This window comes from Neolamprologus brichardi, unplaced genomic scaffold (assembly GCF_056152115.1).
Source record: "Neolamprologus brichardi isolate AB-2024 unplaced genomic scaffold, ASM5615211v1 NODE_ptg000031l+_length_7269946_cov_1, whole genome shotgun sequence".
NCBI classification, from domain to species: Eukaryota; Metazoa; Chordata; class Actinopteri; order Cichliformes; family Cichlidae; genus Neolamprologus; species Neolamprologus brichardi.
In genome coordinates, this window is record NW_028270136.1 from 1,977,737 (window position 1) to 2,004,206 (window position 26,470).

General features: G+C 40.9%; 1 protein-coding gene and 1 long non-coding RNA gene across 2 annotated transcripts; one reads left to right on the forward strand and one right to left on the reverse strand.

Moving 5' to 3' along the window:
• The first annotated feature begins 10,680 nt into the window (after positions 1–10,680).
• LOC148094679 (uncharacterized) lies at positions 10,681–11,344 on the forward strand. Its single transcript, XR_015718439.1, has 3 exons — positions 10,681–10,758; positions 10,861–10,988; positions 11,146–11,344. It is a non-coding gene; the product is annotated as an uncharacterized LOC148094679 (long non-coding RNA).
• Positions 11,345–19,856: 8,512 nt separating this feature from the next.
• LOC148094680 (uncharacterized) lies at positions 19,857–26,030 on the reverse strand. Its single transcript, XM_087837332.1, has 6 exons — positions 25,955–26,030; positions 25,707–25,742; positions 25,290–25,598; positions 24,292–24,612; positions 20,503–20,634; positions 19,857–20,410 (listed from the first exon to the last, which is right to left on the reverse strand). The coding sequence occupies exons 1-6, from the start codon at positions 26,028–26,030 to the stop codon at positions 19,857–19,859; spliced, it is 1,428 nt and encodes a 475-aa protein (XP_087693458.1).
• Between the last annotated feature and the right edge of the window lie 440 nt (positions 26,031–26,470).

Below are 26,470 nucleotides of genomic sequence, written 5' to 3' on the forward strand. Positions count from 1 at the left end.
AATTATTTAATCATTAACAATAATATAAAATTATGCAGAAAAGGAATTACTAATGTAAAAAAAAGTGGTTTTATTTATACATGTTTATATATAGCCCCTAGAGACAAAGCACGTACAAACTCTAAAGCATATACAAACTCCAAAAAGCACGTACAAACTCCGAAACACATTTCTAGCGTTTACTGAACTTCCAAAACAGAGCTACCCAGATCACTTAAATTACACAATTGAAAGCATGTGTGTATTGTTTGTGTATTTATAGACAAGCACTCATATTTATTCAAATAATTAAAAAAAAAAAAAGTTCATTTACCTGTTACTACCACACACCAAATCCGGTTGTTGATACTTCCTGGCTTGTGTAGCCACTAGGTAACAAAAGCTCAACACTGCGCCCTAGCATCCTGGAGCACTTCTGTTGTCCTTTGTACGTGATTCTGAGTTTGTACGTGCTTCTGAGTTTTTACGTGTTTTGGAGTTTTTACGCGTTTTGGAGTTTGTACATGCTTAGGAGTTTGTACATGTTTTGGAGTTTGTACGTGCTTTGTCTCTAAGGGCCACCATAAATATACTTTATTTATTCACTCCACATAAAATGTAATAAATAAATCATATAATACAAAAAACAACTCTTTACATTTTAAACTTTTAACTATTTAAATTTTCAGCTTTTTCCTTTTAAACAAATTTAACGTGAAACAACACAAAACACTGCAAACCACAACACAATTAAATATAAATTAAAATATTAAAACAAAAAGAAGATGCACATTCTCTGTCATATGGGCCTGCATGATTTCTGAATCCTTTATCATCTGCAACTGAAAATAGTGGATGATTACTATATCTTTCTAATGTGAGGTTGTTGCACCTGGCTCTCTTTCTCTCTGGCTCTGTTCCTGTGCTACTGCGAGTGTAACTAACGCCCCTCCCCCCTCTGCCCAGCGAAAAGTACAGGCCACGCGCGGAGTTTAGCGGAAAAAAGGGCGAGAGAGAGGGTGAGAGAAAGGGGGGAAAAAAACCCTCACGGCTCCCAATAAAGAGCCGGCTCGCGTCGTTCACTTCAAAGATCCGGCTCTAAGAGCCATTTCGTTCGCGAACGACCCATCACTATTATTAACCTCTGTCTCTCTTCCACAGCATGTCTTTTATCCTGTCTTCCTTCTCTCACCCCAACCGGTCGCAGCAGATGGCCGCCCCTCCCTGAGCCTGGTTCTGCCGGAGGTTTCTTCCTGTTAAAAGGGAGTTTTTCCTTCCCACTGTCACCAAAGTGCTTGCTCATAGGGGGTCATATGATTGTTGGGTTTTTCTCTGTATCTATGAAATGCCTTGAGGCGACTTTTGTTGTGATTTGGCGCTATATAAATAAAATTGAATTGAATTGAATTATTTTTATGAGAGCCGTTTCGGTGCTATGCAGAGGACGGAAACCAGACTGGAACTGTTCGTAAAGGTTATTATCAGTTAGGTGTAGATGGACTTGAGAAGCAACTATTTTTTCAAGAATTTTTGAGAGGAATGGTAGATTGGAGATAGGACGGAAATTATTAAAGTTATTGGGATCTAGACCTGTTTTTTTCAGGATTGGGGTAATGGCAGCAACTTTGAAAGAAGCAGGAACAGTTCCAGTGGTGAGTGAAGAGTGAATAATAGCAGATATGAGGGGAAGGAGAGGGGGTAAACAGGCTTTGACAAGGACAGTGGGGATAGGATCAAGCTGGCAGGTAGAAGGCTTTGATTTGTGGATGAGATCAGCAATATCAGTTAAAGACGGAAGTTGAAAAACAGAGAGGAAGTGAGAAGGGGGTGGAATTACGACAGAGGAGCTACATTGAGCATTAGGGACCAAGTCAAGGTGTATTTTATGAATTTTTTCAGTGAAGAATAGCATTAGAGCATCGCAGAAGTTAGATGAATAGAGATGAGCGGGCAGAGAATCAGGTGGCCTGTTAAAGGAGTTGAATAATGAGAATAGGGTCTTGGTGGAGTTCTCACTTGAACAGACAATGGTAGAATAATAGGCAGATTTAGTTTGACTGATACATTCCTGATAAAACAGAACATGGTTATTAAACATATCCTTATGAATAGTAAGGCCAGTTTTCTTATAAAGACGTTCAAGCCGTCGGCCTTTAGCTTTCAATAGTCTGAGTTCAGGTGTGTACCAGGGTGTAGAGCAAGAAAAGAGTACAGTTCTGGTTTTTTGTGGAGCAAGAGAATTCAAAATACTACTGAGGCTATGATTATAATAAAATACTAGATCCTCTTGAATAGCCAAATTGCTAAGAGACAAGCAGCTAGAGAGAGCAGAAGAAAGGATATCAAGATTTATATTCTTGATATTCCGGAAAGAAATAATACGAGGATTGTTAATTATAGAGAAAGTCATGTGAACATTAAAGGAGAGAAGTAGATGATCCGAATTTAGCAGCTCGTCAGCAGTGCAGTTGGAGGGGTCCAGAAGTCCAGAACAACAGACTAGGTCCAAAGTATGGCCCTTAGTGTGGGTAGGGAAGTTTATGTATTGTTTAAGGCTGAAGCTATCAAAGCAGGATAAAAGGTCCTTGTAAGAGGATGATCGCAGTTATCCACGTGGACGTTGAAGTCACCCAGCAATATTATATTAGGGGAAACAGTAGCTAGGTTGGTCAGCAGATCAGCAAAGTCACTGATAAAAACAGAATTAAATTTTGGGGGGCGGTAGATGACAGCTATGACAGTTGGAGTAGGTCCTGAGAGTTGACAAACAACAGATTCAAAGGAGCTGTACGTAGGGACAGACAGCGGCGAGACTTTCCAGTTCTCGCGATAGATTACCATAGATAGATAGGCCACCACCACGGCCGGACTCACGAGGTTGGCAGGTGTAAACAAACCCCGGGGGGGTGGAGTCGTTGAGTTGCGAAAAGTCATTGGGCTGTTGCCATGTCTCAGTCAAGCAGAAAAAGTCAAACTTACGGTCTGTTAGGAGATCCTGGATGAGATGTCCTTTGTTCGTAAGCGAACGGATATTAAGCAGGCCGAAGTTGACGGAAGTACTGTCGGACTGGATGAGAGTGTTGGCCGACCTAGGCAGGTTAGCCAAAACATTGTGGTCAACAGACCTGCCGGGGTTCCATTGAGAGCGACCAGAGGTGGACCAGAAGGACTGAATTGGCTTGGAATTATCCTGATGGAAATATCGATGGGAGCCCCGATGTACGTACTTTCGACGAGGGAGGAAGGCAATGTCCGTGTGGAGATGAAGAGCAGCCAGCGGCGGAGCAGCCAGGGAGAAGCGGAGCCGGAGGAGCTCATCAGCTGTATACTGATGGAGCCCAGTGCCGAGTGGGTAGATCGATGACATAAAGATCCAGACCCACACAGACAGTGCATAGATCCTGAAAGGCCACATCATGGACAGGAACAACCGGACAGAGACACCGGTGGGCCGTAGAGACAAAAACAGGACAGGAATCCGTAGCGACAGCGATAGCGGTGAGTAGCGGCAGCAAGTCGCGCCAGCGTTCACTCAACCGGAAGTGAGTACACATATGTACTGGTTGTTATTTGAAGTCATTTTTAGTGGACCAATTAAATCCATTCCGATGGAAGCCAAGCGCTGTATTGCTGTGTGTTGGAAAAATCAAAAAATATGTGGACTATTTCAATGGCTTAATGGACTGACATCTATACTATCTATGGAGAAAATAACTTATACATTAAGAAATAAACTGGACAAGTTTTGGGCTATATGGTCAAAATTCTACAACTTTCTGGAGAACTTACACACTGTGGACTTAACAGCCTGAAACTCTAACTTGATTTGTATATCTGTCCTTCCCTTTTGTTATGGTTTGCTTTGTTTTTGTTTCTATTATTATGTTGTTTCTGTTGTTGTTGTTTTGTTTTTATTTATTTATTTATTTTACTTTATTATTTTTTATTTTTTTATTTTTGCTCACGGTGCACCATGTAAACCAGTTAAAACCAATAAATAAATGTTTTTAAAAAAAAATCCATTCCAATAAGCTCAAATGGCTGGTTGACCTATTAAACACAGAAATCATTAGCAATTCCTTATTTTCATTATAATAATTTGAATTTTAATCAATGTTTTTTATCTTATGTATTATGTCACAAACCATTTACAGGAAAAAATACACCTAAAATGTTTACCTGTATCGGTGTGTACTCCACCTCCTTTTTAATGATGACACTGCTGGCCTGGCATGCCACACACTGAGGCTACATCCACACATACCCGGGTATTTTTGAAAACGCAGATTTTTCTATGCGTTTGCACCTTTTGTCCACACGTAAACGGCGTTTTTGGTCACTGAAAACGGAGATTTTTAAAAACACCGGCCAGGGTGGATATTTATGAAAACTCAGTTTTTGCATTTACGTGTGGACGAGAAAAACGCAGAAAACGCAGAAAACGCAGCGTCAAAGGTGTGCGCTTTTTTTGACGTCACACTGTGCACCACATTATGGTTTCAGTGAAATGAATTTCTACAATACTGTTACTGTTAATTGTACTCTCTGCAGTGTTTAAATGCATACATATACACACAGTTACTGTCCCTCCACACAGACGACTCGGTTCTGCTTCTATGCCCCATCCTTGTTTACTATTTCCCACTGAGGCTTCTAGACTTCCGATTGGCCTACATTTCTACACGGTTAGGAATGTATTGCCACCTGTTGCTTTGGCATGTTCCTAGCAGCGTTTTCCTTCATTTCTGTGTTTACGTGTGGACGAGATTATTTTTTAAAACAAAAACGGAAAATCTCAGTTTTCAAAAATACCCGTGTAGGTGTGGACGTAGCCTGAGTCACCTGAAAGGAGGGCAAAATAAATAAAATAATATTATTATAATATAATCAGTATAATAATTTAAATCATATAAATCTCAATAAAAAGACTTAATTTTTTTTTATACAAAACGTATAAGACATCGACAGCTAACTAGTACACTTGTTAACTTGAAATTTAATACAATAAAGGATATTTTGCGAGACAAACAATATGCATGTATAATCAAGTTGTATACAGACCCATAAATTTATGTCCTCTGACATTCCAGGCCAATAAAATCTTTTTGAGATTGCTTCTCTTGTTTTTTTCTGGCCACAGTGCGAACCACCACTGCTGGCATGAAAGTCAAGGAAAACTTTATTGGCTTTGTTGGGCCCACACAGCACTTTTGCCTTAATGCAGTGATTTGTGCCTTTGTACCTTATGTAGTACAACTCACCATCTGTAAGAAATCAAAGAAATACATGAGTAGTTTTAATCTGCTATAATATAGTCATAAATGTGGAATTATTACAGTACTGTAACATGGTCAAAAACACATGATGTGTATGTGTGAATATAATTATTTCCACAATATCAATGTACCACACCAAAGAGTTAATGGTTAATTATAAATATTTCCTGAATAACACACCATAGTTCATTATGAATTACAGTTATGAGCCAATGCTGTCAGGGCTCAGAGGCCCGTGGCGTGGAATGGACTCGGGCGCAGAACCAAAGACCGGAAGCTTGAAGTGATTTGCGAAAGCAAAAACTTTTATTTACAAGTGTTCCTAACATAAATATTCAAGACAAAAAACAAGATTAAGCTTTGTGCAAAAGCATGGTGTCTGTGAGGTGCGGGGCTAGGGCAAGCATGGAACAGTCAGGTCACTAAACTGCTGAGACTGGAGTGGGGCTGGTGGAAACTGTGGCAGACCAGGGCACTGAAACGTAGGAGAGGAAAATCAGAACAGTTCAAGGAGTTGTGAGTGTTTCCCCATTTGACAAGCTGAGATGGCTTACGTGTTTGCAGGCGGGGATTAGCTGGAGGTGGAGGCGAGGTCCAGGCGAGTGCTGAGTCCAATATAGGTGTGCAGGGAGGCAGGCAGGTGAGAATGGCAGTTTGTCTGAAAAGGATTAAGCAGCAGCTGACCGGAATCCAGAATCGAGGCTATGGCAGGTTTTGGAATGACGAGTCCAGGTACCGACTAGGAGACAGGAAGAGAGGTAAGTAATGCACACTGATAAATACACAGGAACATGAGGCTGTGAACTAACTGAGGTTAGCAGACAATCTGGCGAAGACTCATTGTGTGTGTTGCTCCTAAATACTGCCAGAATAATTGCCTGCAGCTGAGGAACGGGGAGGGGCAGGAAGGGCTCCACCCAGAGGAGGAGAGCTGATGCTGTGGAAAGTTACTCAGGCTCGCCCAGACCATGACAGTACCCTCCCCCTCCCCCTCCCCTCAAGGGTTGCCTCCAGGCAACCGACCCATCCCCGACCCGCGATGAGCCCCGTAAAAGTCAGACAACAAAGAAGGATCCAAGATTAGGGACCATGACACCCAGGAATGCTCCTCGGGGCCGTACCCCTCCCAATCCACCAGGTACTGCCGCCCCCGCCGGCGCACGTCCAGGATACGCCGGACCGTGAAAGCGGGATGACCGTCGATGAGCCGGGCAGGAGGTGGGGGAACGGACGGAGGGCACAAAGTACTGACGCCCATCGGCTTGACCTGGGAAACATGAAAGGTCGGGTGGATCCGTAGTGACGGGGGCAACTTCAACTTGATTGCCAACGGACTGATGACCTGCTCCAACCTCGAAGGGCCCGATGAAGCGCGGCGATAGCTTGCGTGACTCTGTCCTGAGCGGAATGTCTTTAGCGGATAGCCACACCTTCTGCCCACAGGTGTATGTGGGGGTGGCTCTCCGACAACGGTCCGCATACCGACGCTGGCATGCCACCGAGCGACACGAGGCCCGGCGGGTCATTCTCCACGCCCGCTGGCAGCGCTGGAGATGGTGCTGAACAGAGGGCACATCGAGGTCCGTCTCCAACTCCGGGAAGAGAGGAGGCTGATAGCCAATGGAAGCTTCAAAAGGTGACAAACCTGTAGCAGAAGAGGTGAGAGCATTATAGGCATATTCAGCCCAGGGCAGAACAGATGACCAGGAAGCTGGATTAGAGGCAGTAATGCAGCGGAGGGTGGCTTCCAGTTCCTGGTTGAGCCTCTCAGTTTGTCCATTCGTTTGCGGGTGATAACCTGAGCTCAGGCAAGGTTTTGCTCCGAGAGCTGTACAAAACGTCCTCCACACCCGCGACGTGAACTGGGGGCCCCTGTCAGACACAATCTCGGTAGGTATTCCATGTAGTCTAAAAACATGGTCCGTTAAGACCCTGGCTGTCTCAGTGGTGGTGGGAAGTTTGTCCAATGCAATGAAGTGAGCCGCTTTGGAGAATCTGTCTATCACTGTGAGTATAGTGGTTTTACCTGATGACACGGGGAGACCAGTGACAAAATCCAGGGAGATGTGAGACCAGGGGCGACGAGGAATGGAGAGGGGCTGTAAGTATCCAGCCGGGCGGCGTGGGTTTGATTTATTACGGGCGCAGATGGAGCATGCGGATGTCCTCCTCCACCCCCCAGGAGACGGCGCCGATTCTGACGCCTGCCGGTAAGACGGTGGGAGCATCGGGTGGGTCATTTGCCAGGTCAAACTGGCGGGACAGGGCATCCGGTTTGATGTTGCGGGATTCTGGGCGATAGGAAATAGAAAAGTCAAACCGATTGAAAAACAATGTCCAGCGGGCTTGGCGTGAGTTAAGTCTTTTAGCAGTGCGGCGGTAAGTTAGGTTCTTGTGATCAGTCCAAACAATAAGGGGATGCTCAGTGCCCTCGAGAAAATGCCGCCACTCCTCTAGCGCCAGTTTGACCGCGAGCAACTCCTTATCCCCAACATCATAATTTCTCTCCGCTGGTGAGAGGCGGCGCGAAAAAAAGACGCAGGGTTGAAGCTTTTCGGCCAGGCCAGAGCGCTGGGACAACACCGCCCCCACCCCAAGATCAGATGCATCCACCTCAACTATAAACTGTTTATTGAGATCAGGATGGATCAACACCGGTGCAGATGTGAATAGTTCTTTCAACTTAGAAAAGGCAGCATCAGCCTCCTGACTCCAGATGAAGAGAAGTTTAGAAGATGTAAGGCGGGTAAGGGGAGCGGCTTTTTGTCTATAATTTCTTATGAAGCGGCGATAGAAATTGGCAAAGCCCAGAAAACGTTGTAAGAGTTTTCACGATGTTGGAACGGGCCACTCAACGACTGCTTTAACCTTAGCTGGGTCAGTCTTCACCTGCCCCCCTGTGAGGATGTAACCCAGGAACGACACCGAAGGAGAGTGGAACTCACATTTCTCAGCTTTGACGAATAATTTGTTCTCCAGCAGCCGCTGGAGCACAGCCCGGACATGTACCCTGTGTTCCTTGAGATTCTTAGAGAATATCAGGATGTCATCAAGGTATACAAAGACAAAATGGTCCAAAAAATCCCGAAGCACATCATTAACCAGGTTTTGGAAAACTGCAGGTGCATTTGTGAGACCGAATGGCATAACCAAATACTCAAAATGACCTAAGTGAGTGTTAAATGCAGTTTTCCACTCATCCCCCTCTCTGATTCAGACGAGATGATAGGCATTCCGGAGTTCCAATTTGGTGAAAATGGTGGCACCGTGTAGAGGCTCGAATGCAGAACTTATGAGTGGTAATGGATATTTATTTTTAATGGTAATGTCATTGAGGGGTCGATAGTCAATGCAAGGGCAGAGTGAGCCGCAAGAGGAAAAATATTGTCCCATAGCAACGGAGAAAGTCCTCTCTGAGAGATATGATTTAAACCAAGATAGTACTATACCTTTGAGACCAACAACATGTTGTAGCCTCGATAATAAAATGTGGTGATCAACCGTATCGAAAGCAGAGGTCAAATCAAGTAGAACTAAAACCACAGAGCAGCCTGAGTCGACGTTAAAAGTAAATCATTAAAAACTCTAAGGGTGTTTCTGTACTGTGGCGAGGTTTGAAACCAGACTGTAACTTTTCACCAACATTGTTAGCATCTAAGAAGGACTGAAGTTGCTTAAGAACTACTTTTTCCAATTTTTAGGCATAAAAGGAAGTTTGGAAATTGGCCAGTAAGTGAGAGAGCACTGGGGTCAAGATTTTTCTTCTTAATAACAACAGCATGTTTGAAGGCAATCGGCACACAACCTGATGACAGTGATGCATTAAGTAGTAGTAGAATATAAGGCCCAATGGTGTTCAAAGCTTCCTTGAAGATGCAGGAGGGAAGAATATCATGCGGGGGGTTAGAAATTCTAAAGTGATCAATGATCTTCTTTAAGGTGGAGAAAGACAGCGGCTCAAACTGCTGAAAAAACTTTAGAAGCAGGAACTTGGCCAGCCAATGTCGGCAAATATGGAACCCTTAGGGCTGAGATTTTATCAGTGAAATACTTTAGGAAGTGTTTAGGAAGATGTAGTGACATCAGGGTTAATCATAGAGTTAAAGATTTTAAAAAGGACTCGAGGCTTGTGACTGTTATTCATAACTATACCTGACAGGAAGGCAGACTCTGCAGCTTTAACAGTCTTTTGATAATTTGAGAGACAATTGTGAAGGATGTCAAAGTATACCTGAAGTTTGCCCTTTTTCCATTTTCTCTCAGTGCGATGGCATTCACGTCACGAGAGTGCGGGTAGTTTTGTTCACCCAGGGTTGACGTAAAAGTTTAGCGCACTTAGTCTTTAGAGGAGCCACAGTATCGAGAATAGAGAAGCGTGTTGAGTTAAACAGATTAGTGAGCTCATCAACCAAAAGATCCTTGTTACTGTTAACGACAGTAAAGGACATAAAGGACAGAGCTGGTAAAAGTAGCGGAGAAACAAGCGGTCATCTGGGAATTAATCATGTGCAGTTGGCGCAGTGGACCCTCACTGTTCAGCTCCACATTACACACTGAAACATTAAACATGGCCGGAAAATGATCTGAAATTCCAGAGTCCTTGATATCCGTAACGGAAATATCCAACCCAAAAGACAGTACCAGATCAAGCATATGTCCTTTTACATGGGTTGGTTCATTAACCCATTGAGTGAGATTAAAAGTGTCAATAAGGGTAGGGAAGTCCTTGACTAGGGGTCCAGTCTCACAGCAAATATGGATGTTGAAATCGCCAACAATTAAAATACGGCCACCTTGTAAGAAAAGGCTCCCTAGTAAGTCAGCGAATTCAACATTAAAATCCTTATTGAGGTCGGTACACCACAGCAAAAATAATCAAGGGGACAGAGTTTAACTCCAATAGCAGCACCTCAAAGCCGGGGTACAAGACAGGAGGCAGTTTTCGACATCGAAAATTGTTTCTAAAAAACGAGGCTAGCCTTCTGCCTCTGCAAGAAACCCGAGGGGAGCTAGTAAAAGCACAGTCAGGAGGAAGAAGCGCCAAGAAAAAGAAGAACTCACTGGGGGGAAGCCAGGTTTCAGTCAGGAAAAAGTAATCCAACTCCGATGAGAGAGAAAAGTCATTTAAGACAAAAGTTTTATTTGCCAGTGATGTTGTTTAGCAGGGCCATCTGACGGGTGCTCGCATTTTTGCTGGCTGGAGCATATCTCATTTGTTGGAAGTTGCTGCGGTTCACGCCGCCTCTGGAAGACCATACCAACCCCAAAATGGTGGAGGTTCAGCCGGCAGGTCCAAGGGAGCATGAGATCCAACAGGGTGAATCCAGCGATGACAGAACAATCTGATGCTTGAATAGAATAAAATACAATGCCTTTATTGTCACTATAGGGCTTTGGAGCGTGATGTCACGGGGGTGGGCGTGGAAAGGATTTTGGCCTGATCCGCCATGTTCGGGGTCTAAGCGCAAGCGACGAAGGAGCGAAGGCACACACAACAGCCACGGTTTGTTCTTGCTGTGTGGTCCGCTGCAATGTTCGAGCGCACGACCAGCAAGAGAATAAGCTTGAAAATGGTTTATCTTTTCATTCTTTCCCAACCTGGAAGCAACATGAGGCAGCTCGTGTATCGATGTTAGCAAACAAAGGCATCTAGCCTGGATAGCAGCTGTGAGACGAGCTCCAGTTCTCTTCCATCTCCAAATATCTGTTGGTGCTCCAGACATTTTCATTCCGGTAAGTTCTAAATATGTTCATATCACTCTTTATAGCCTATTAGTTTTATTTTCGATGCACTCTGAGCTCATAGCAAATTAGAACAAACATCCTACTGAGTGATTTTGCAGAACTACCTTCTATTTATAGAGATGCTAATTATTTGGCATCATTGCAGCAAACCAGCTTATGAAATGGATGAAACATCATGACTGAGTTCCAGCGCTACACAAGGGACCTGCTTCAAACATACCACCATGCCAATCAGATTACTTCTTCCATGTGAGGGTGAAGAGGTGACCCTTCAGGATAAGATGGTGAAGGTTTGCTGCATTTGGTGAACAGTGTGATAATAAAACCAGGAAAAAATGAAACCTGCTCCTGTTAAACATTCCTAAGTCTTTTGCTGTATAAATAGTGGTATTTTTTCAAAAGATACAGTAATTAAGGTAATATTAGTAGTGGGTGATATCATGTAAACACTGTCATGATTTTATGTAAACATTTTGTCACTTGTAAACTATAAATGATAGGGATTCTACACTGTAACGGATGTGATGTTGTATAAAGTGGTTTTAATAATAAAAAAAAAAGGCAAATATTAGTTTGTTTCTTTATTCAATTTTTGAACAGTGGGACTCAGTCATTACATATAAAGTAAATGCAAATTATTTACACAGCAGTGCACTACAGGCATAAATCTAGACCCCTAGATAAAACATTATGGCATTATAGCAGTGACAACTCCTCCACAGTAGCAGGTGTGATTTTTCTTTTTTGAGGACGGCTCCTTTTGCCTTTCAATATAGATGGTCTGTTTATTTTTTGATCAAGAGCCTTTTTTGGGCAGCTGAAGAGGAGAAGTCTATCTTATGGCCAACCTCTGGCTGTATCTTGGTCACATTACCCAGCAAAACCCAGCATGCAGGTTCATCTGTAACAGTCCTTGTGCCACGGATCCGCACTGTTGCTTCTACATTAAACAGAAGAGCAGTGACATGGCTGCAGGTCTCCACGACTCCGGCCTTACAGGTGCAGTGGGCGGCTCCAACCTTCCCTGTGATGCTCACAGTGACCCATGGCTGCAATGCTGGTTCATTCAGTCTTTGAGAGTGCAGGACCTGAAACACACAAAGTTCATTTAAAGACAAGAACTATGAGCCAAGGCAGACTACTTTATCATAAATGTAACAACGTTTTTAGAAAGTTAGCACATACATGTAATTTTTCATTTCTTTATGTGTCCATCTATAGAAGGCTGCATGTTATAGTGTAAATCTGCCTGTTCTCTGTCAGAAACCTGCCTGCAGAAAATGAACCTAAAGTATGTAATGCAAGGATGTCATCACTTTAGAGATGGAGAAAGCATAAAGTGACAATTATGAATCACTTAATATGATAAGGAGATTCTGCAGGTCATTAATCAATGTATAAAGTTAAAATAAAATGTATTTTTAGTGACACAGGATACAAATATGGAAGCAAGATGTATAATTAGAATTATTTATAATAAATATGAATAAATCATTGCAATTTCTTTAACCATAGAGAATAACTAAATCCTTCAGGACAATGTCACATCAATGCACTGAACTCACTATGTTATCCCTCTAACAGAGCCTCCACATGTTCTCACTGTAATTTCCCCTCATGAATGAATTTATGCTGCACTAATCTGAATGTTTGCAGGGAAATCAAACGCATTTCATACGCAGTACTCGAGCTGACTTACCTTTGTTTGAATGACGACTTGTACGCGCTGACTCCACAGACAAGGTACGAAAATATGTCAGGCTACGTCAGTAGCGGTTGGTCTTCAGGGTTTCTACTCCACGACCGTATTTCATACGGGTCCACATTTCCAATGCACGCTATTTTCTGCAAATACCGCCGCTTCGCCTCTGGATGTAATCGGTCTCTATACCGTCCGTTTCTTTGGAGCTGCTTTTAAGCATCTTGTAATCGTCGTTCCAACACAGTGTGTTTGTTTTGATTCATAGACCCCGAACATGGCGCCGCGCTCCCACAATGCATTGCGGCGTGACGTCAACTCCAAAGCCCTATACAGTTATACAATGAGATACAGAGCATCTCCTACTCAGTGCCAACATGCTGGGGGAGGGGCACAGTTCTGCACCACTATATACATATTGACAGTATTAACAGAGAAAAAAAAAACATAAAATGTACAAATATGAGGGAAGCAGGCTGAACATGTTAAAAGCAGGGTGGGAACTGTCCTTGATGATGTTTACTGCTCTGCTGAGGCAGCCGGAGGAATAAATGTCCATCAGGGAGGGGAGATGATCTTTTGTGCTGTCCTGACTATACTCTGAAGCCTCGATCTACCCTCCTCATATTTCTGTACAGTTTTCATATTTATATCCTGTTCATAGCCTGTACATAGCTTGTACACCCACTACAGCCTGTACATACTTATAGTTATAGCATATTCATAACATACCTTCATACCCTGTAAATTGTAACATACACATAATAGACCCACATTTTGTACTCTCATACCCATAACAGACCCATTTCTGTAATATATCTATATATCTACATTATTGCTAATATATATTTTGTAATATATCTATATTATGGCTAAAGCACTTCTGGATGGATGCAAACTGCAATTTGTTGCCTTGTACTTGTGACATGTGCAATGACAATAAAGTTGAATTCTATTCTATTCTATTCTTAGTGCAGCCGCCATACCATACTGTGATGCAGTAAGTTAGCAGGCTCTCAATGGATGAGTGGTAGAAGGTCAGCAGGTTGAAATTCAGCTTAGTATGTGGCCAAGTGGTCGGCGGGGTTATAAAAAGTAATAAAATTACAACGCCACCTAGGGGAATTTCAGCCCCAGGAAATATAAAATCTTCTGAGAATAAAATAATATAATAAAAGAAACAAGGTTTGCACAGGTTCAGGGATGCACAGAGAGGCAGGTTGGCTCAAATAATAATATAGTCTTATTTATATTTATAGAGCAATGAAGAATAAAACATTAAGAAAATACTGGATTTGTATTTGTATATTTATTTATTTTTGTTTGTCTGATAGCATTTTTTTTATAAAATAAATCGGACATTTCAAACAGTTACTTGCTACTTAGTACTACGGATGGGTATCGTTTAGGTTTTATCCGATACCGGTGCCAAACCGGTACTTTTGAAACGGTGCCGGTGCCATCATGGCACCGGATACCGGTACCCATCCCTATTTAGTACTTGAGTAGCCTTTTCATGATGCCAGGTCTTTCTTGGAAATGAGGTTTTTAATCTCAATGACATTTTTTACCTGGATAAATAAAGGACTAATAAAACCAAGTACTTTTTTACTCTTACTCGAGTAACTTTTTTGACGACTACTTTTCACTTTTACTTGAGTAATAATATTTAAAGTAATGATACTCTTACTTGAGTACAATTTTTGGATACTCGACCCACCTCTGCTTACATCTTATGCCATCAGCTTGTCCTAGGTCACGGTTTCCTTCCACATATAGCTTTGCAAAAACTGCATAAAAAGTGCTTGCAGCAACAAAAACATAATATTCCAGAAACACGCTTTGCCGATCCGATCAGCTGCACTGTAAAAAAAAAAAAACGTTGCGAAAACTTAAAAACTCAAGGCAACTCACTGCATTTATGTTTTTAGGTTCTGATGGATAACTTATAATTTCAAGTTTAGGAGCAAAGTTGCTTCAACTAATGTTTTTGTGTTTACAAAATTAAGAATTGTGCTTTTTCTTAACTCATATTTTATTGTTTTGGCAACGTATTTCCTAAAGTTTACACAAGGTATTAGTCTTAGTTTTGACAACGTATTTTGTAAAGTTTACACAAGGTATTAGTTTTAGTTTTGGCAACGTATTTCCTAAAGTTCACACAAGGTATTAGTTTTAGCTTTGGCAACGTATTTCCTAAAGTTCACACAAGGTATTAGTTTTAGTTTTGGCAACGTATTTCCTAAAGTTTACACAACATTTTTTTGTATGTTTTGCCAATCGATTTCCTAAAGTTTAGAAAAAGTATCTTTTATAGTTTCCATGAGGTGCTCCCTGTTGTACCAATGAATGTTTACAGAGTTGACTTTCAAATAACTTTGTGTTCAAACACAACTGCACCACTGACAATGTTGACTTTTGAGATCAGCCATTTTTAACATACTGACAACATTCAGCCACAAATAAAGTCCTTCCAAAAACAAAGTCAAATTTTTGTAACAAATGTTACTCATTCAACTTAAAGGTGTGGTATTATCAGGCAGAATATCAAACCTATCTTGATATAGTCACTAACAAACAGATTCAAAACATCAGATGGCAGGATGTGAACAACTTCTATCTGGTTTCCATACAGCAAACAACTTTCAAACAAATTTTTCCACCACTTGTCTTTTAATAGTAATGGTATCAACACAAATTTCCTCTGAAGTTCAGTATTGCGCCACATTTGTTATAAAACTAGTACAAATGTACCTAAAACCAGATTATAAAAAATGTTTAAAACAGTTCAAGTTAGAATAAACACTTTCAACATTTTTTAAAAACTTGTTATACATGAAATCTGCAGTCAGTCATGCAAGCTACATTAAGTAAAGTTAGAACAGAAGAGATTGATTCAGAACTTTCTGCACCTTACCGTTTTCTTAAAGCCAGAAATTAACCTTTTTCAGAGCAACTTACCACAAAACCCAAAAACTGTAAATCAAAACAAATTGCTGCATTATGTTTGACACAAGTTGCATTTGAGTTGAACATGTTGTCAAATAGGTTAGACTTTGGTTAAGAGCTTGGTTTTGAAGCTTCTAACCCTCTGGGAACAGGTAGATGTCAACTCCATAAAAACAGCTTCAAATGTGTACTTGAGTTCTTTGGGAAACTCCATGTTGAGCCCATAAAGTAGGCCAAACAGGTAGGCAAAGGCAGTGGGAAGGTCTGGCAGATCATCAAGAATAATGTCCTCTTCCAAAACAATGGCAGTGTTGACCACTGTGGACTGCGAGTTGGGTCCCACGTAGTCCTCCAGAACAGTGAGGATGCCCACCGTAACACCTCGGGTTGCCCTCTCAACTGGATCTGTATCCTATGCAAAATAAAAAAACAGTACATATAAGTCTCTGAAAACCAAAACTGAAGATTGAGTAGATTTGCATGCTCACCAGACATGTTAAGAAGAGTTTGGTCTCGTCGTCGCGAACAAATATCGGTAACCCTTCCAAACTGATGGTTCGTCGATGCTGGACTATGTTTGAGACCTAAAACAAGGAAATCAAATAAGACTCAGTCTCATTTATAAACCTACCATTTTGTTTTTAAAACACAGTAAGTGTTGTTGCTAAAAATACAGCCTTAAGAAATAAGATGTTGAAATGAGTTATTCCAGATAATTGCTCATGGTTTTGTCAGGTTTTTTTTGTTTTGTTTTTTTAAAGTAATTTTGATGTGCAACAAATGTAGCACACTTATTACAACATTTATAACAAAGTGCCATGAGTGGGATGAGAATTGAACTGTCTGTCATGACCTGCCATCTGCCAAATGTTCTCTGAGTGTTTTTAAGTCTTGTCTTCTGTCTTAGTCGTTGCTGGTTCGTCTGTGTTGTTTCCCCTCGGTCTCCCTGCGTCTCTCCATCCGTCTCTCTGTGTGTATTTCCCCGGACCTCCCTGCATCTTTGTTCTGGTTTGTTTTGTGTTAGCTCTGCCCAGTTTAGGTTTTCCTGCTCATGTTCACCCGCCATTGCTGTTTATTTCTACTCGTGTTAATAAATACTCACCTGCACCAGAGCTGCCGCTTCCTGGTCCTAAGGCTTGCCTCGGCAGACCGTGACAGCAGGTCTACATCCAGGTCAAAACTCAACCCAAGGTTTTGTCACATTAGTCATGGTATTGCTACTCTGAATCAGCATCTGGTCTGTGAAATGTGTTTAGACACCATATTTCATTTCATTAAAGTAGAAAGTCACAGGTGCTCGAGGTCTTTGTCTTTAAGACATGGCCGTAGTTTAATCAAGATGGTGTGTGTGTCTGGTATAATACATAAATATAACTAGTATGTATATAAATAGAACTAGGTAGCATCTTCATATGCAGTATAGTACCCACTGTGAGGGCAAGCAAGACAAGCACAGAGACTTTTGAAGAAAAGCTATAATTGGGTAAAACACTTGGATCAAATATGAGCCATATAGGCCATACTGAATAATCTTGTAGAGTTGGGGGCCAATAGATATGCTGATGGAATGGACTAACTAATTATTAATCTTACCTCAGAGAGATGAGAAAAGCAGTATAAATTCCTCTTTTTCCATCTCGAATGGTTGAAATTTTATTTGTAAGGAAGTTTGTCAAGTTAAGATTAATAATAGATAAAGGTTCAACAGAGCTGTGACTCTTTGTCAGCCTGGCTGCAATACAGTCAGCCTTCTCAGAGGCTCTTATATATGTAAATATGTGTTTTATTTACTTAGTTCATCTTTGAAATTCTTAGCTAGGGGCAAGATTAAGGAGCTAGGTTAGGTTGGGCATGGGGCTGGCTAGCCATGGCAGCCAGGGTCTATTATCTATGGGGCAAAACCCATTAGAAGCCAGGCCATCACTGCTACATTAAGAATACATTCACTAGCTGGGCCCACATCCGCATTTTAGGTTTGACAGCGTTTTCGTAGGTAAATGTGAATGCTTTGACATGAATTGAGCTGCGGTTAGGGGAAGGCCTTGAAGGGGACTGGCGATGGCTCCCGGGCCTGGCAGATACCCATGCACTAAAAAGAAATGAAGAAGTTAAAGAATTGAGAACAAGGAAGAAGGGAAGGTGGGGCATGTAAACGAGAATGAACAGCTTGCAGAACTGGGGGAACCTATATAGATGACAACCGGAAGGAACGTGTTTGGAGGCGTGGTCCTGCTCCTGAAATTCCGATACATAATCTCTAATTAATTACTGATGCTTTCCAATATCAATTGATATTGTAATATATTCCATTACAGTTACCGTTTAAAAAGGTGATATTCAGAATACAGTTACTTTGTTGAAATAAATGGATTACACAGTGGTCTTTTCCAGTTTCATATGTTAGGCTATGCCCTTTCTATTTTTGGCAATTCCACGCCGGTGGAAACTCAAACAAAGCACACATTAAGAGGCTCTAATGCCTGTGTCTCAATCTCGCGGCCCATGTCCAACCCCACTTGCATAATTATGTGAAGAAATATTTTTAAAAAGTATTATTCCAAAAATTATTTAATATGAAGACAATAGGCAGTGTGTTACATGCATAGGACGTATGAAGCAAGTAAATATAATAATACCCACTACAGCCAAAAACAGTGGCTGACGAGCCCAGTTGTAAGTAAGCTATTAAGACTCGACTGTACACTGTGTTCGTGTTTTTCCTCTGAAACAATAAGTTTGGTTGAAGCAGCCTTTCAAATTTGCTAGCGAGAGACAGTAAAACTAGTTACGGGCTCAACACGGAACCTGACATATTAGCCAGGTCCCTTTACTACCATTTGGAGCCGTGGACCTGTTTTATATACACGCGGAATAGTTTTCTATACGAGATGGCTGCAAAAAGTGCAATCTTACCTAATGTCCACCCTACGTTAGTCATTTTATAATAAGACTTTAAAATCTAGTTGCTATTGGTATGGCGAGTAACCTTCAGTAATAGTAATAAATCACATGGCAATAGTGCATCCATGTAGTTGTAAAAAGCATGATAATATATTAAGTATTCCAAAGTATTCAGAATACGTTACTCAATGAGAGTAACGTATTGGAATATGTTACAAAATACATTTTGGGGCATGTATTCTGTAGTGGAATACATTTTATAATAACCTTCCCAACACTGAATATAACAAATAGGGTCAGAGACATGGGGCAATCCTGGCAACTTCTTTTTGCAAATGGCATGTTGTGTAGGCATCGATAAAAATTACAACATTCAACCTACATTTGATTTTTTGGCTGGCAGTGAAGATGAGTCATCAGCTCCAAATCCAAGGCCTTGATTCTGTGCTAGAAACAGAATGGCTGGTGGGATGCGGCTCACAGTGGTGGGAAAGTGAAGCATGAGCTGTCCTGGTAGACTTGTGGGATGTCAGCAGCACTAAGCTCAGCATAGTGTCCAAATAAATGAGGTTGTGGATGTAAGCTGTTGAAATGAGTTTCCTCTGGGTGGTGGTTGGGTTCAGTGTTGCAGGTAGTGTAAATACAGTAGACATCCAGAGGAAGCTCAAAGTAGAGCTTCTGCTCATTCACATTGAAAGGAGCCAAGTGAAGAGGCTGAGTAATCTAATCAGGATTCCTCCTCTGTGCCTTGCCTTAGTGGTTTTGTTAGCACAGATCCTGAACTTATATATCCATATATATCATATGTGGTACCTTCAACTCAATCTATTGACCTTGAAGGAGAGGTTGCAGTTAAAGTAGGACTTTAGGTATTTTCTATATGTTGACAGCTCACACCGCATGTGTAAAAATCCTAGTTTCTTTGTTGTAGTATATGGGTTTATGTCAGTTTTAACTCATTGAGTTGACTTTGGTGACTTTGGTGGATGTAAGGGTCATGTTAATGATTGTTAACATGACCCTGTCCTACACCCCTACAAGGTTTAATCAAAAATTGTTAAAAACCTTTCAAGCTATTGTACAGTTTTTTGTACATACAGACAGAATGACTCACGTACATAAACATAACTGCCTTGGCTGAGTTAACAAACACTCCATTAGATTTTATTAGATATTAGATTCATGTTACACTATGAAATAGAAGTTCAGACCGAGAAGATCAACGGACTTCAAAGTGTTCATGTGTGTATTCTTCTTGTGTAGTTCTCATATGTTGGCTCCCCAGGTTGATACTAATCATTGGAAACCTAAAAGATTTGATAAAATTTCTGCTCCTCTCCATAAATGTCTACAGTTTGTTCGGCATATTCCTCCGTTACATTTTCATAGTCGTTTTCATTATCATCATCATCATCACTGGTTTCATCTGTGTCTTCCTCTGCTCTGTCCTTTATACTCACAGACAGAGGTGTGCATCCTTTGTAATTATCTCCATCCTTCATGTTCTCATAATTATCATCATCACTGGTTTCGTCTGTGTCTTCCTCTGCTCTGTCCTCTATACTCACAGACAGAGGTGTGCATCCTTTGTAATTATCTCCATCCTTCATGTTCTCATAATTATCATCATCACTGGTTTCGTCTGTGTCTTCCTCTGCTCTCTCCTCTATACTCACAGACAGCAGTGTGCATCCTATGTAATTATCTTCATTCTCCATGTTTTCATAATCATGATCATCAGTTTTGTCTTCATCCACTTCTTGTGTGTCGTTTGTCTCTTTTCTGTCCACTGGTTGAACATTCACATAATCCCTCTCCTCTTCCTCCTCCTCCTCATCTTCATAACGGTTTGTGGCAGTAACTGAAACATAAGTAGTAGAAAAGATTGACTGATGCACATCTATATCACCAAAATATCTGTTCATTTGATACATTGCACAGGTAAGGACAGACTTTGCATCTGGACATGGCCTTCACGTTGTTTTGCTCGTCGTCTCCTGATTACCAGACACACCACCATCAAGACCAGCAGTAGCAGCAGGATCACAGCAGGAACTACTACATAGACCAGCAGCAGCCAAGGAACTAAGAAATAAAGGATTACAATATGGAAGCAATTAGTTCATGGTGGCCTCAATGACCGCTGACTGCCCAGGTACAGTGGCTGTACAACAAAACCAAACTCATTTACATCTGTGCTTAAAAGTTAGTGCGAAGTGTTTGTGCTGATTTGGTGTGTTTAGTTTTTGCCATACATGATACTGTTCAGTATAGCTGAAGAGTCGGAGATGTTGCTCTTGGTGTGGCAGAGATTCGGTCTCTGACTCTGCTGCAGCGGAGGGGTGGTACCGGGAGGTCGAAGAGTACAGGTGTGAGGGATTTTAACTGATGAGCTCTCCCCCCTTTTAGTGTCTGGAGTTGGGAAGGAGAGGTGTGTGTGGTGTGGGAGGGAGCTGGAAAGCTGGCTTCCCAGTTGAACACAAGGTGCTGTAGCAGTGGAAAACATTGTGGATCCGAATAAAAGTGCTGCGACTGACAATCAAATGGTGTGTGGGTCCTGATTTCACATTTTTCTTTGCAGTTGATGCAGTTGATGGAAAGTCCACACTCCCAGACACATTGTGGAAACCAGACCTGACTAGTTGATGATCAGTTAATAAAGTGCATTTGATGAACAGCTTATCCTGTAAATTATCTTCATAATTCTTATGGAAGCAGTAAGGCTGTGGTCAGGTTTTCTTTCTTTTTCACATGATGCAACTGCTGCACTAATGTTTTATACAGTTTGGAAGAAAGTGAAAGTGTACATGTGCGTGCAGACAGTGATACAGGAAGCAGGAATCTGGATTTCCTGTTTGCTGTACAGACCTGCAGTTACAATTTTCCCATCACAACTTCACAATACCCGATTTGTTCACTTTTGAGAATAACAAACTGTAGTAATATTTACATTCCTCAAAAAACTAAACTGTGTTTTCAATTACCTCCAACAAAGTTCTGTAATACAAACAGACTATAGCTATAATCCACAATAACTGAATCCAGGAGACTTGGACTCTTATATAGGAGACTATTAGATTCTATTGCTCTAAGTTTTGTTTTTGTTTCATTTGATTTGGCTTGATCGATCCATCCCTTACTTTACTGTTATCTTGTATATGGAGTTAGCTGTTGTCTGTGGAAGCAGAATTAATGCCATTTGACAGTCTGTATGGGGTAGATATTCTCTCCATGTCCTGTTAAAAATGGCTGGAGGTTGTCAAGCTAAGAGGCCAGCAACTTGCATTTTTCTCTTGATGGGAGACTGATGGAAGATTAGCATACCAGACAAGTTGCCATTAGCTCTGCTTTCACCATTTCAAGATCAGTTGCGAGCAGCACTTAGTGTGGAAACAGAGCGGCATTAGCATGCTGTCTGTTGAAGCGCTCTAACATCATAACAGATGAGTTTTCTCTTGCAACATGAGTGATGTAAGAAACTGCAGGAAGGGGTACTGCTCCTTGTGTTTATCTTGTAGCCAAGCATCTAAAGGATCACTGTTGCCATGGTGTAGATCAGCTGGTTGGTTTCAGTTATGGTCTCAGCAGGGATTGTCTGTAATGCTGCATTCACATCTTTAGTAAACTTTCTGTAGTTTTGGTAGTCGGGCACAGATGGACCAGGCTCCCAGCACAACCACGATCTTCTCTTTCAGGTCAGCTGTTCTTGCATTCAACGCCTTCATCGCACCAGTTGATCCTAAAGCTTAATACCAAATCTAGGAGAGTGAAAAGGATGATCTCCCCCTTTACCTGACATTACTGATGATTATTACCTCTCGCCCTCTTGCCGTTGAGTTTGTGTTGTACATCGTCAATCTCCAGTTCTTCCAGATGTTGGAACACTGGGACCCAAGGTAACACTGAGTTGCTGAGTTTAGATGTGGAGTGCTGTTTACACCAATTTCTGATACTACTATCTGGATGTTGCACAAATAAGTATTCATTAGACCAGGGAACAACAACCAGTCTTCTGTAGTCTAATATTGGTGAGCCTGTGTGAAATGTAGCCTCGGTTTTCTGTTCTTAACTGACAGTAGAGGAACTTGGTGTAGTCTTCACCTGGTGTAGCTCATCTACTGCAAGGTCTTATGTTTTGTGCTTTCAGAGCTGATCTTCAGACTTTGGCTGAACAATTTATTTGAGTTAGTGTTGCCTTCCAATCAGCTTGTAGATATTTTCTCCTTTTTGTATCATCCCCTGTGAACCCTAAAGATGGTTGTGAGGGAAAATCCCAGTACATCCACAGTTTCAGAAATACTCAGACCACCAGCATTTAAAATCCCTTAACCCTTTAAAACCGGTCGGAGCGGGAACGCTCTGTTTTGCGTAACTTTTTTTAAATCCTTGTAGAACTGCAACCACGTAAGCTAGCGCAATAAAAAATTTTGCATATGAAACCGGATGAGTTGTATTTACATCTTGTGCCATCAACTTGTCCTAGGTCACAGTTTCCTTCCACATAAAGCTTTGCAAAAATTGCATAAAAAGCGCTTGCAGCAACAAGAAAATGTAGTTTGTTTGGTTTTTTTACCTTCGGGGCCTTATAAGGTTTTTTTTTTTAAGTCATGTTTGACTCTATGCTTTTCTGTATAGTTTCTGGGATGCTTAGAACTCAAATTTCACTGCTGGAAATAGTTTATTTTGATGCACATGCTGTTTTTCTTTTTTGCAAATTTGCATTATAATATTTATTTTTGTTTTTTCCTACAGTATATAAAAATTGGTGTATCTCAAAAATAAAAACATGAAGACACTCAAAATAAATTTCCTGTTGTTGGAAACTAGTTTGTGCAACGTTTTTGTATATACAGTTTTGAGGGATAAACCTCTTAAATTTCTCTAACTAGAAATATATGTAAAAAAAAACCAAAAACGATTTTCATTTTTTTTTTGTGGTTTACTTTTTTGCCATTTGTGTAGTTATTGTGCACTTAATGCATACATATTAACGCATACATATTATTAAAGTTTGGGCTATAATGGTTGTATTGATGTATAGCAACTTGAAATGCTCCCAAAAATGGCACTACGACATGTAAAAATATAAAGATAAGCTCTGGCGGACTTTGTTCTATGGTAGGTCTTAAATGGTAAATGGCCTGTATTTGTATAGCGCTTTACTTGGTCCCTAAGGACTACAAAGCGCTTTACACGTTCAGTCATCCACCCATTCACACACAGGTGATGGCAAGCTACATTGTAGCCACAGCTGCCCTGTGGCACACTGACAGAGGCGAGGCTGCCGGACACTGGCGCCCTCTGACCACCACCAGTAGGCAACGGGTGAAGTGTCTTGCCCAAGGACACAACGACCGAGACTGTCGGGGCTCGAACCGGCAACCTTCTGATTACATGACGAACTGCCAACTCTTGAGCCACGATCGCCCATTTATTTAAAGGGTTAAATAAAATTCTTCTGCATCGAGTTGCTGCCACATGAAGTTGAACGAGTACACCTAATGAAGTGGCTGGTGAGTACAGTGTTGATGGTGATGTAAAAGCTGATCCATCTTAAAAAGTGTTTGCTTAATGTTTACATAATACAGGAATGACGACTTTTGGAAGTATTACTTTGAATTGCTGGTTGTGTTATCATTTTCCATTACACATTTGAACTTGTTGCACTGGATCAAGTGACCCTGTAAATTACTGAAGATGACATACAGTAATGGTGATATTTATGTCCAGTGGTCTACTTACATTTGATGACGACATGGATCGGTGCTGACTCAGTAGAAGTAAAGTTCTCTGATTCCAGAGTTATGTAATACACACAGCTATAGTTGCCCTGGTGTTTATACTCAGCTACAGGGAAACTAAAGGAAGCTGAGTTGTTGACTGCTGGCTTGATGTTTGGGATGTTGGAGAAGATCAGACTGAAATGGCTTGGGTTGAGGCTTGAGTTAATGAAGCAGGTTAAGACAAAGCTATGGCCCTTGGTGACCTCTGCATCTGCATTAGGACCCCAGACCTGTACTTCATCAAGAGATGCCAGGGAGATGTTGGGCTGCTGCAGGGTCTCTACATTAAAAATAGGAAAACAAAGTAACATTCAGTCCATACCACTTTTACAGTGTTAAAGTAAGATATTTTGCATTCATTCACTTCAGTCGTCTGGGAATCTATTACTGTACACTGTACTAAATATCATCAAAATAGACCTGTTGGCAACTGTGAAGTGTCATTCATAATCACAACTTGTTACGTTAAATTTAGCAACTCAACTGCTGTTCCTAACTGTCATGAAGACTTCCTCTATAAGATGCTGTTTGCATGTCAAGAAATACAGATATATACAATAGATATGTATATACAAGGTTCAAAGGCATTAATGCATAAGTGATATTTTTGCAGCCACATCATGTCACTTGTTGATGGTTCATATTCCTGTTCAGAAGCTTTACTGTTCTTACTTTTCTTCTTGTGTTTGTTTACAGTGACGATGAAAACAGGCTTAACCTCACATTATCATTTTGCATTCTCACATTCCTTTGTCTACTTATTATAATGCCAACTATACTGCAGCAATTATATGAATACTATTTATCATTAATCTAATTTATCTTGGAACTGCTCTGAGGGAGGAAGTGTTACACCCCTGTGCTGCACCTATTAACCTCAAAGTGGCATGGCTGCATCAAAGTGTATTGACTTATAAAGCTCTATGGGCCTAGCTCTAAAATGTAGATGTAAATCACCTGAACAGACAACAACCACACCCTTATTGTGTTCACAGCCATTTTCTCCAAATCTTCCATGAGGACACTGCATTAGAGACGTTTCTCGTCCCGAACAGTTTACATCAGCAAGCCACATTTCTTCTTTTGATGAATTAAAGCTGACCGACTGAGAGATTGCCAGTGCTTTCCCACACTTCAACTCTCTGCAGACCACTATAGCATCATTTAAGACCCAGGAATCATCACAGAGTTTTCCCCTGCTGGTGCTGTTATAGACTTCTACTCTTCCATAGCACCGAGCTGGCCCAACTAAACTGATGTTAAAATCTAGCAAAAGAAAAAGACAAGACAACAGAGTGCTCAGCATTTTCTGCATGTGGTGATATTTATGCAAAACCTTATAATCTGAAACAAATTTCGCAAAAGAAGACTGACCTGCAGAAGCTGAAGATGAGATGAAGAGATAAGAGACTGCAGAGAAAACAAAGGTTCATTAAACACCTGAAACAAGACATGAACATGTTTTGTTTCTGATATAGAGACACTAAAGAAAAGATCAGGTGTAAGGAAATTTAACTCTAAATTTAAGGCATTTTGAATTTAACAGTGCTTGTCACGCTGACCCTTTGTGTAAGTATAGATAAATAAGACAGATCAACCTAAAAATGTCAAATGCAGCTCACCTATTGCCAGATAAAAGTTTCTCTGCTGTGTCCACATGATTGAAACAGAAAACATACTGAGAGCAAAATGAGTCATCAGCAACACCAAACCAGAGTTGATGTGCTGTACAGAAATGCTTAACACTTACGAAATGCGTTCCTCCACACACTTCCTTGTTCTTTGTATTTTTAATGAACGCAGTCTACAGAGTGCAACAGACAAAGGCTGCAGCAGCTGAGAGTTATATTCATTTACCTTTTTCTTGCACAGAATGTACAGAGAGAGGAGTTTTTAAAGTTGTGTTCACTTCAAGAATCCTATATATGAAATGAAGAAATGTCTTTTATTATTCTATTTATTATTCTAATATCTCTAAAATCTTTGTTTTGTTTTGGGATTTTTCATGACAAAATAAAATCACTGATAACATCTGTTGGACATAAAATGCAGGTGTTTGTTTTTAAAAATGTAGAGCTGATATAACAAAAGTAAAACAGATTTATAGTGTTGGCACTAAAATAAAATGTAGAGAGGAG

Excerpts from the sequence above, each read along its gene's own strand:
- LOC148094680 (XM_087837332.1), bottom strand. The coding sequence starts at position 26,030 with ATGACTCATTTTGCTCTCAGTATGTTTTCTGTTTCAATCATGTGGACA. Across the intron at positions 25,743-25,954 it reads AAACTTTTATCTGGCAATAG|TCTCTTATCTCTTCATCTCA; the intron begins GTGAGCTGCATT and ends TTTTCTCTGCAG. Across the intron at positions 20,411-20,502 it reads AGGCCATGTCCAGATGCAAA|TTACTGCCACAAACCGTTAT; the intron begins GTCTGTCCTTAC and ends CTTATGTTTCAG.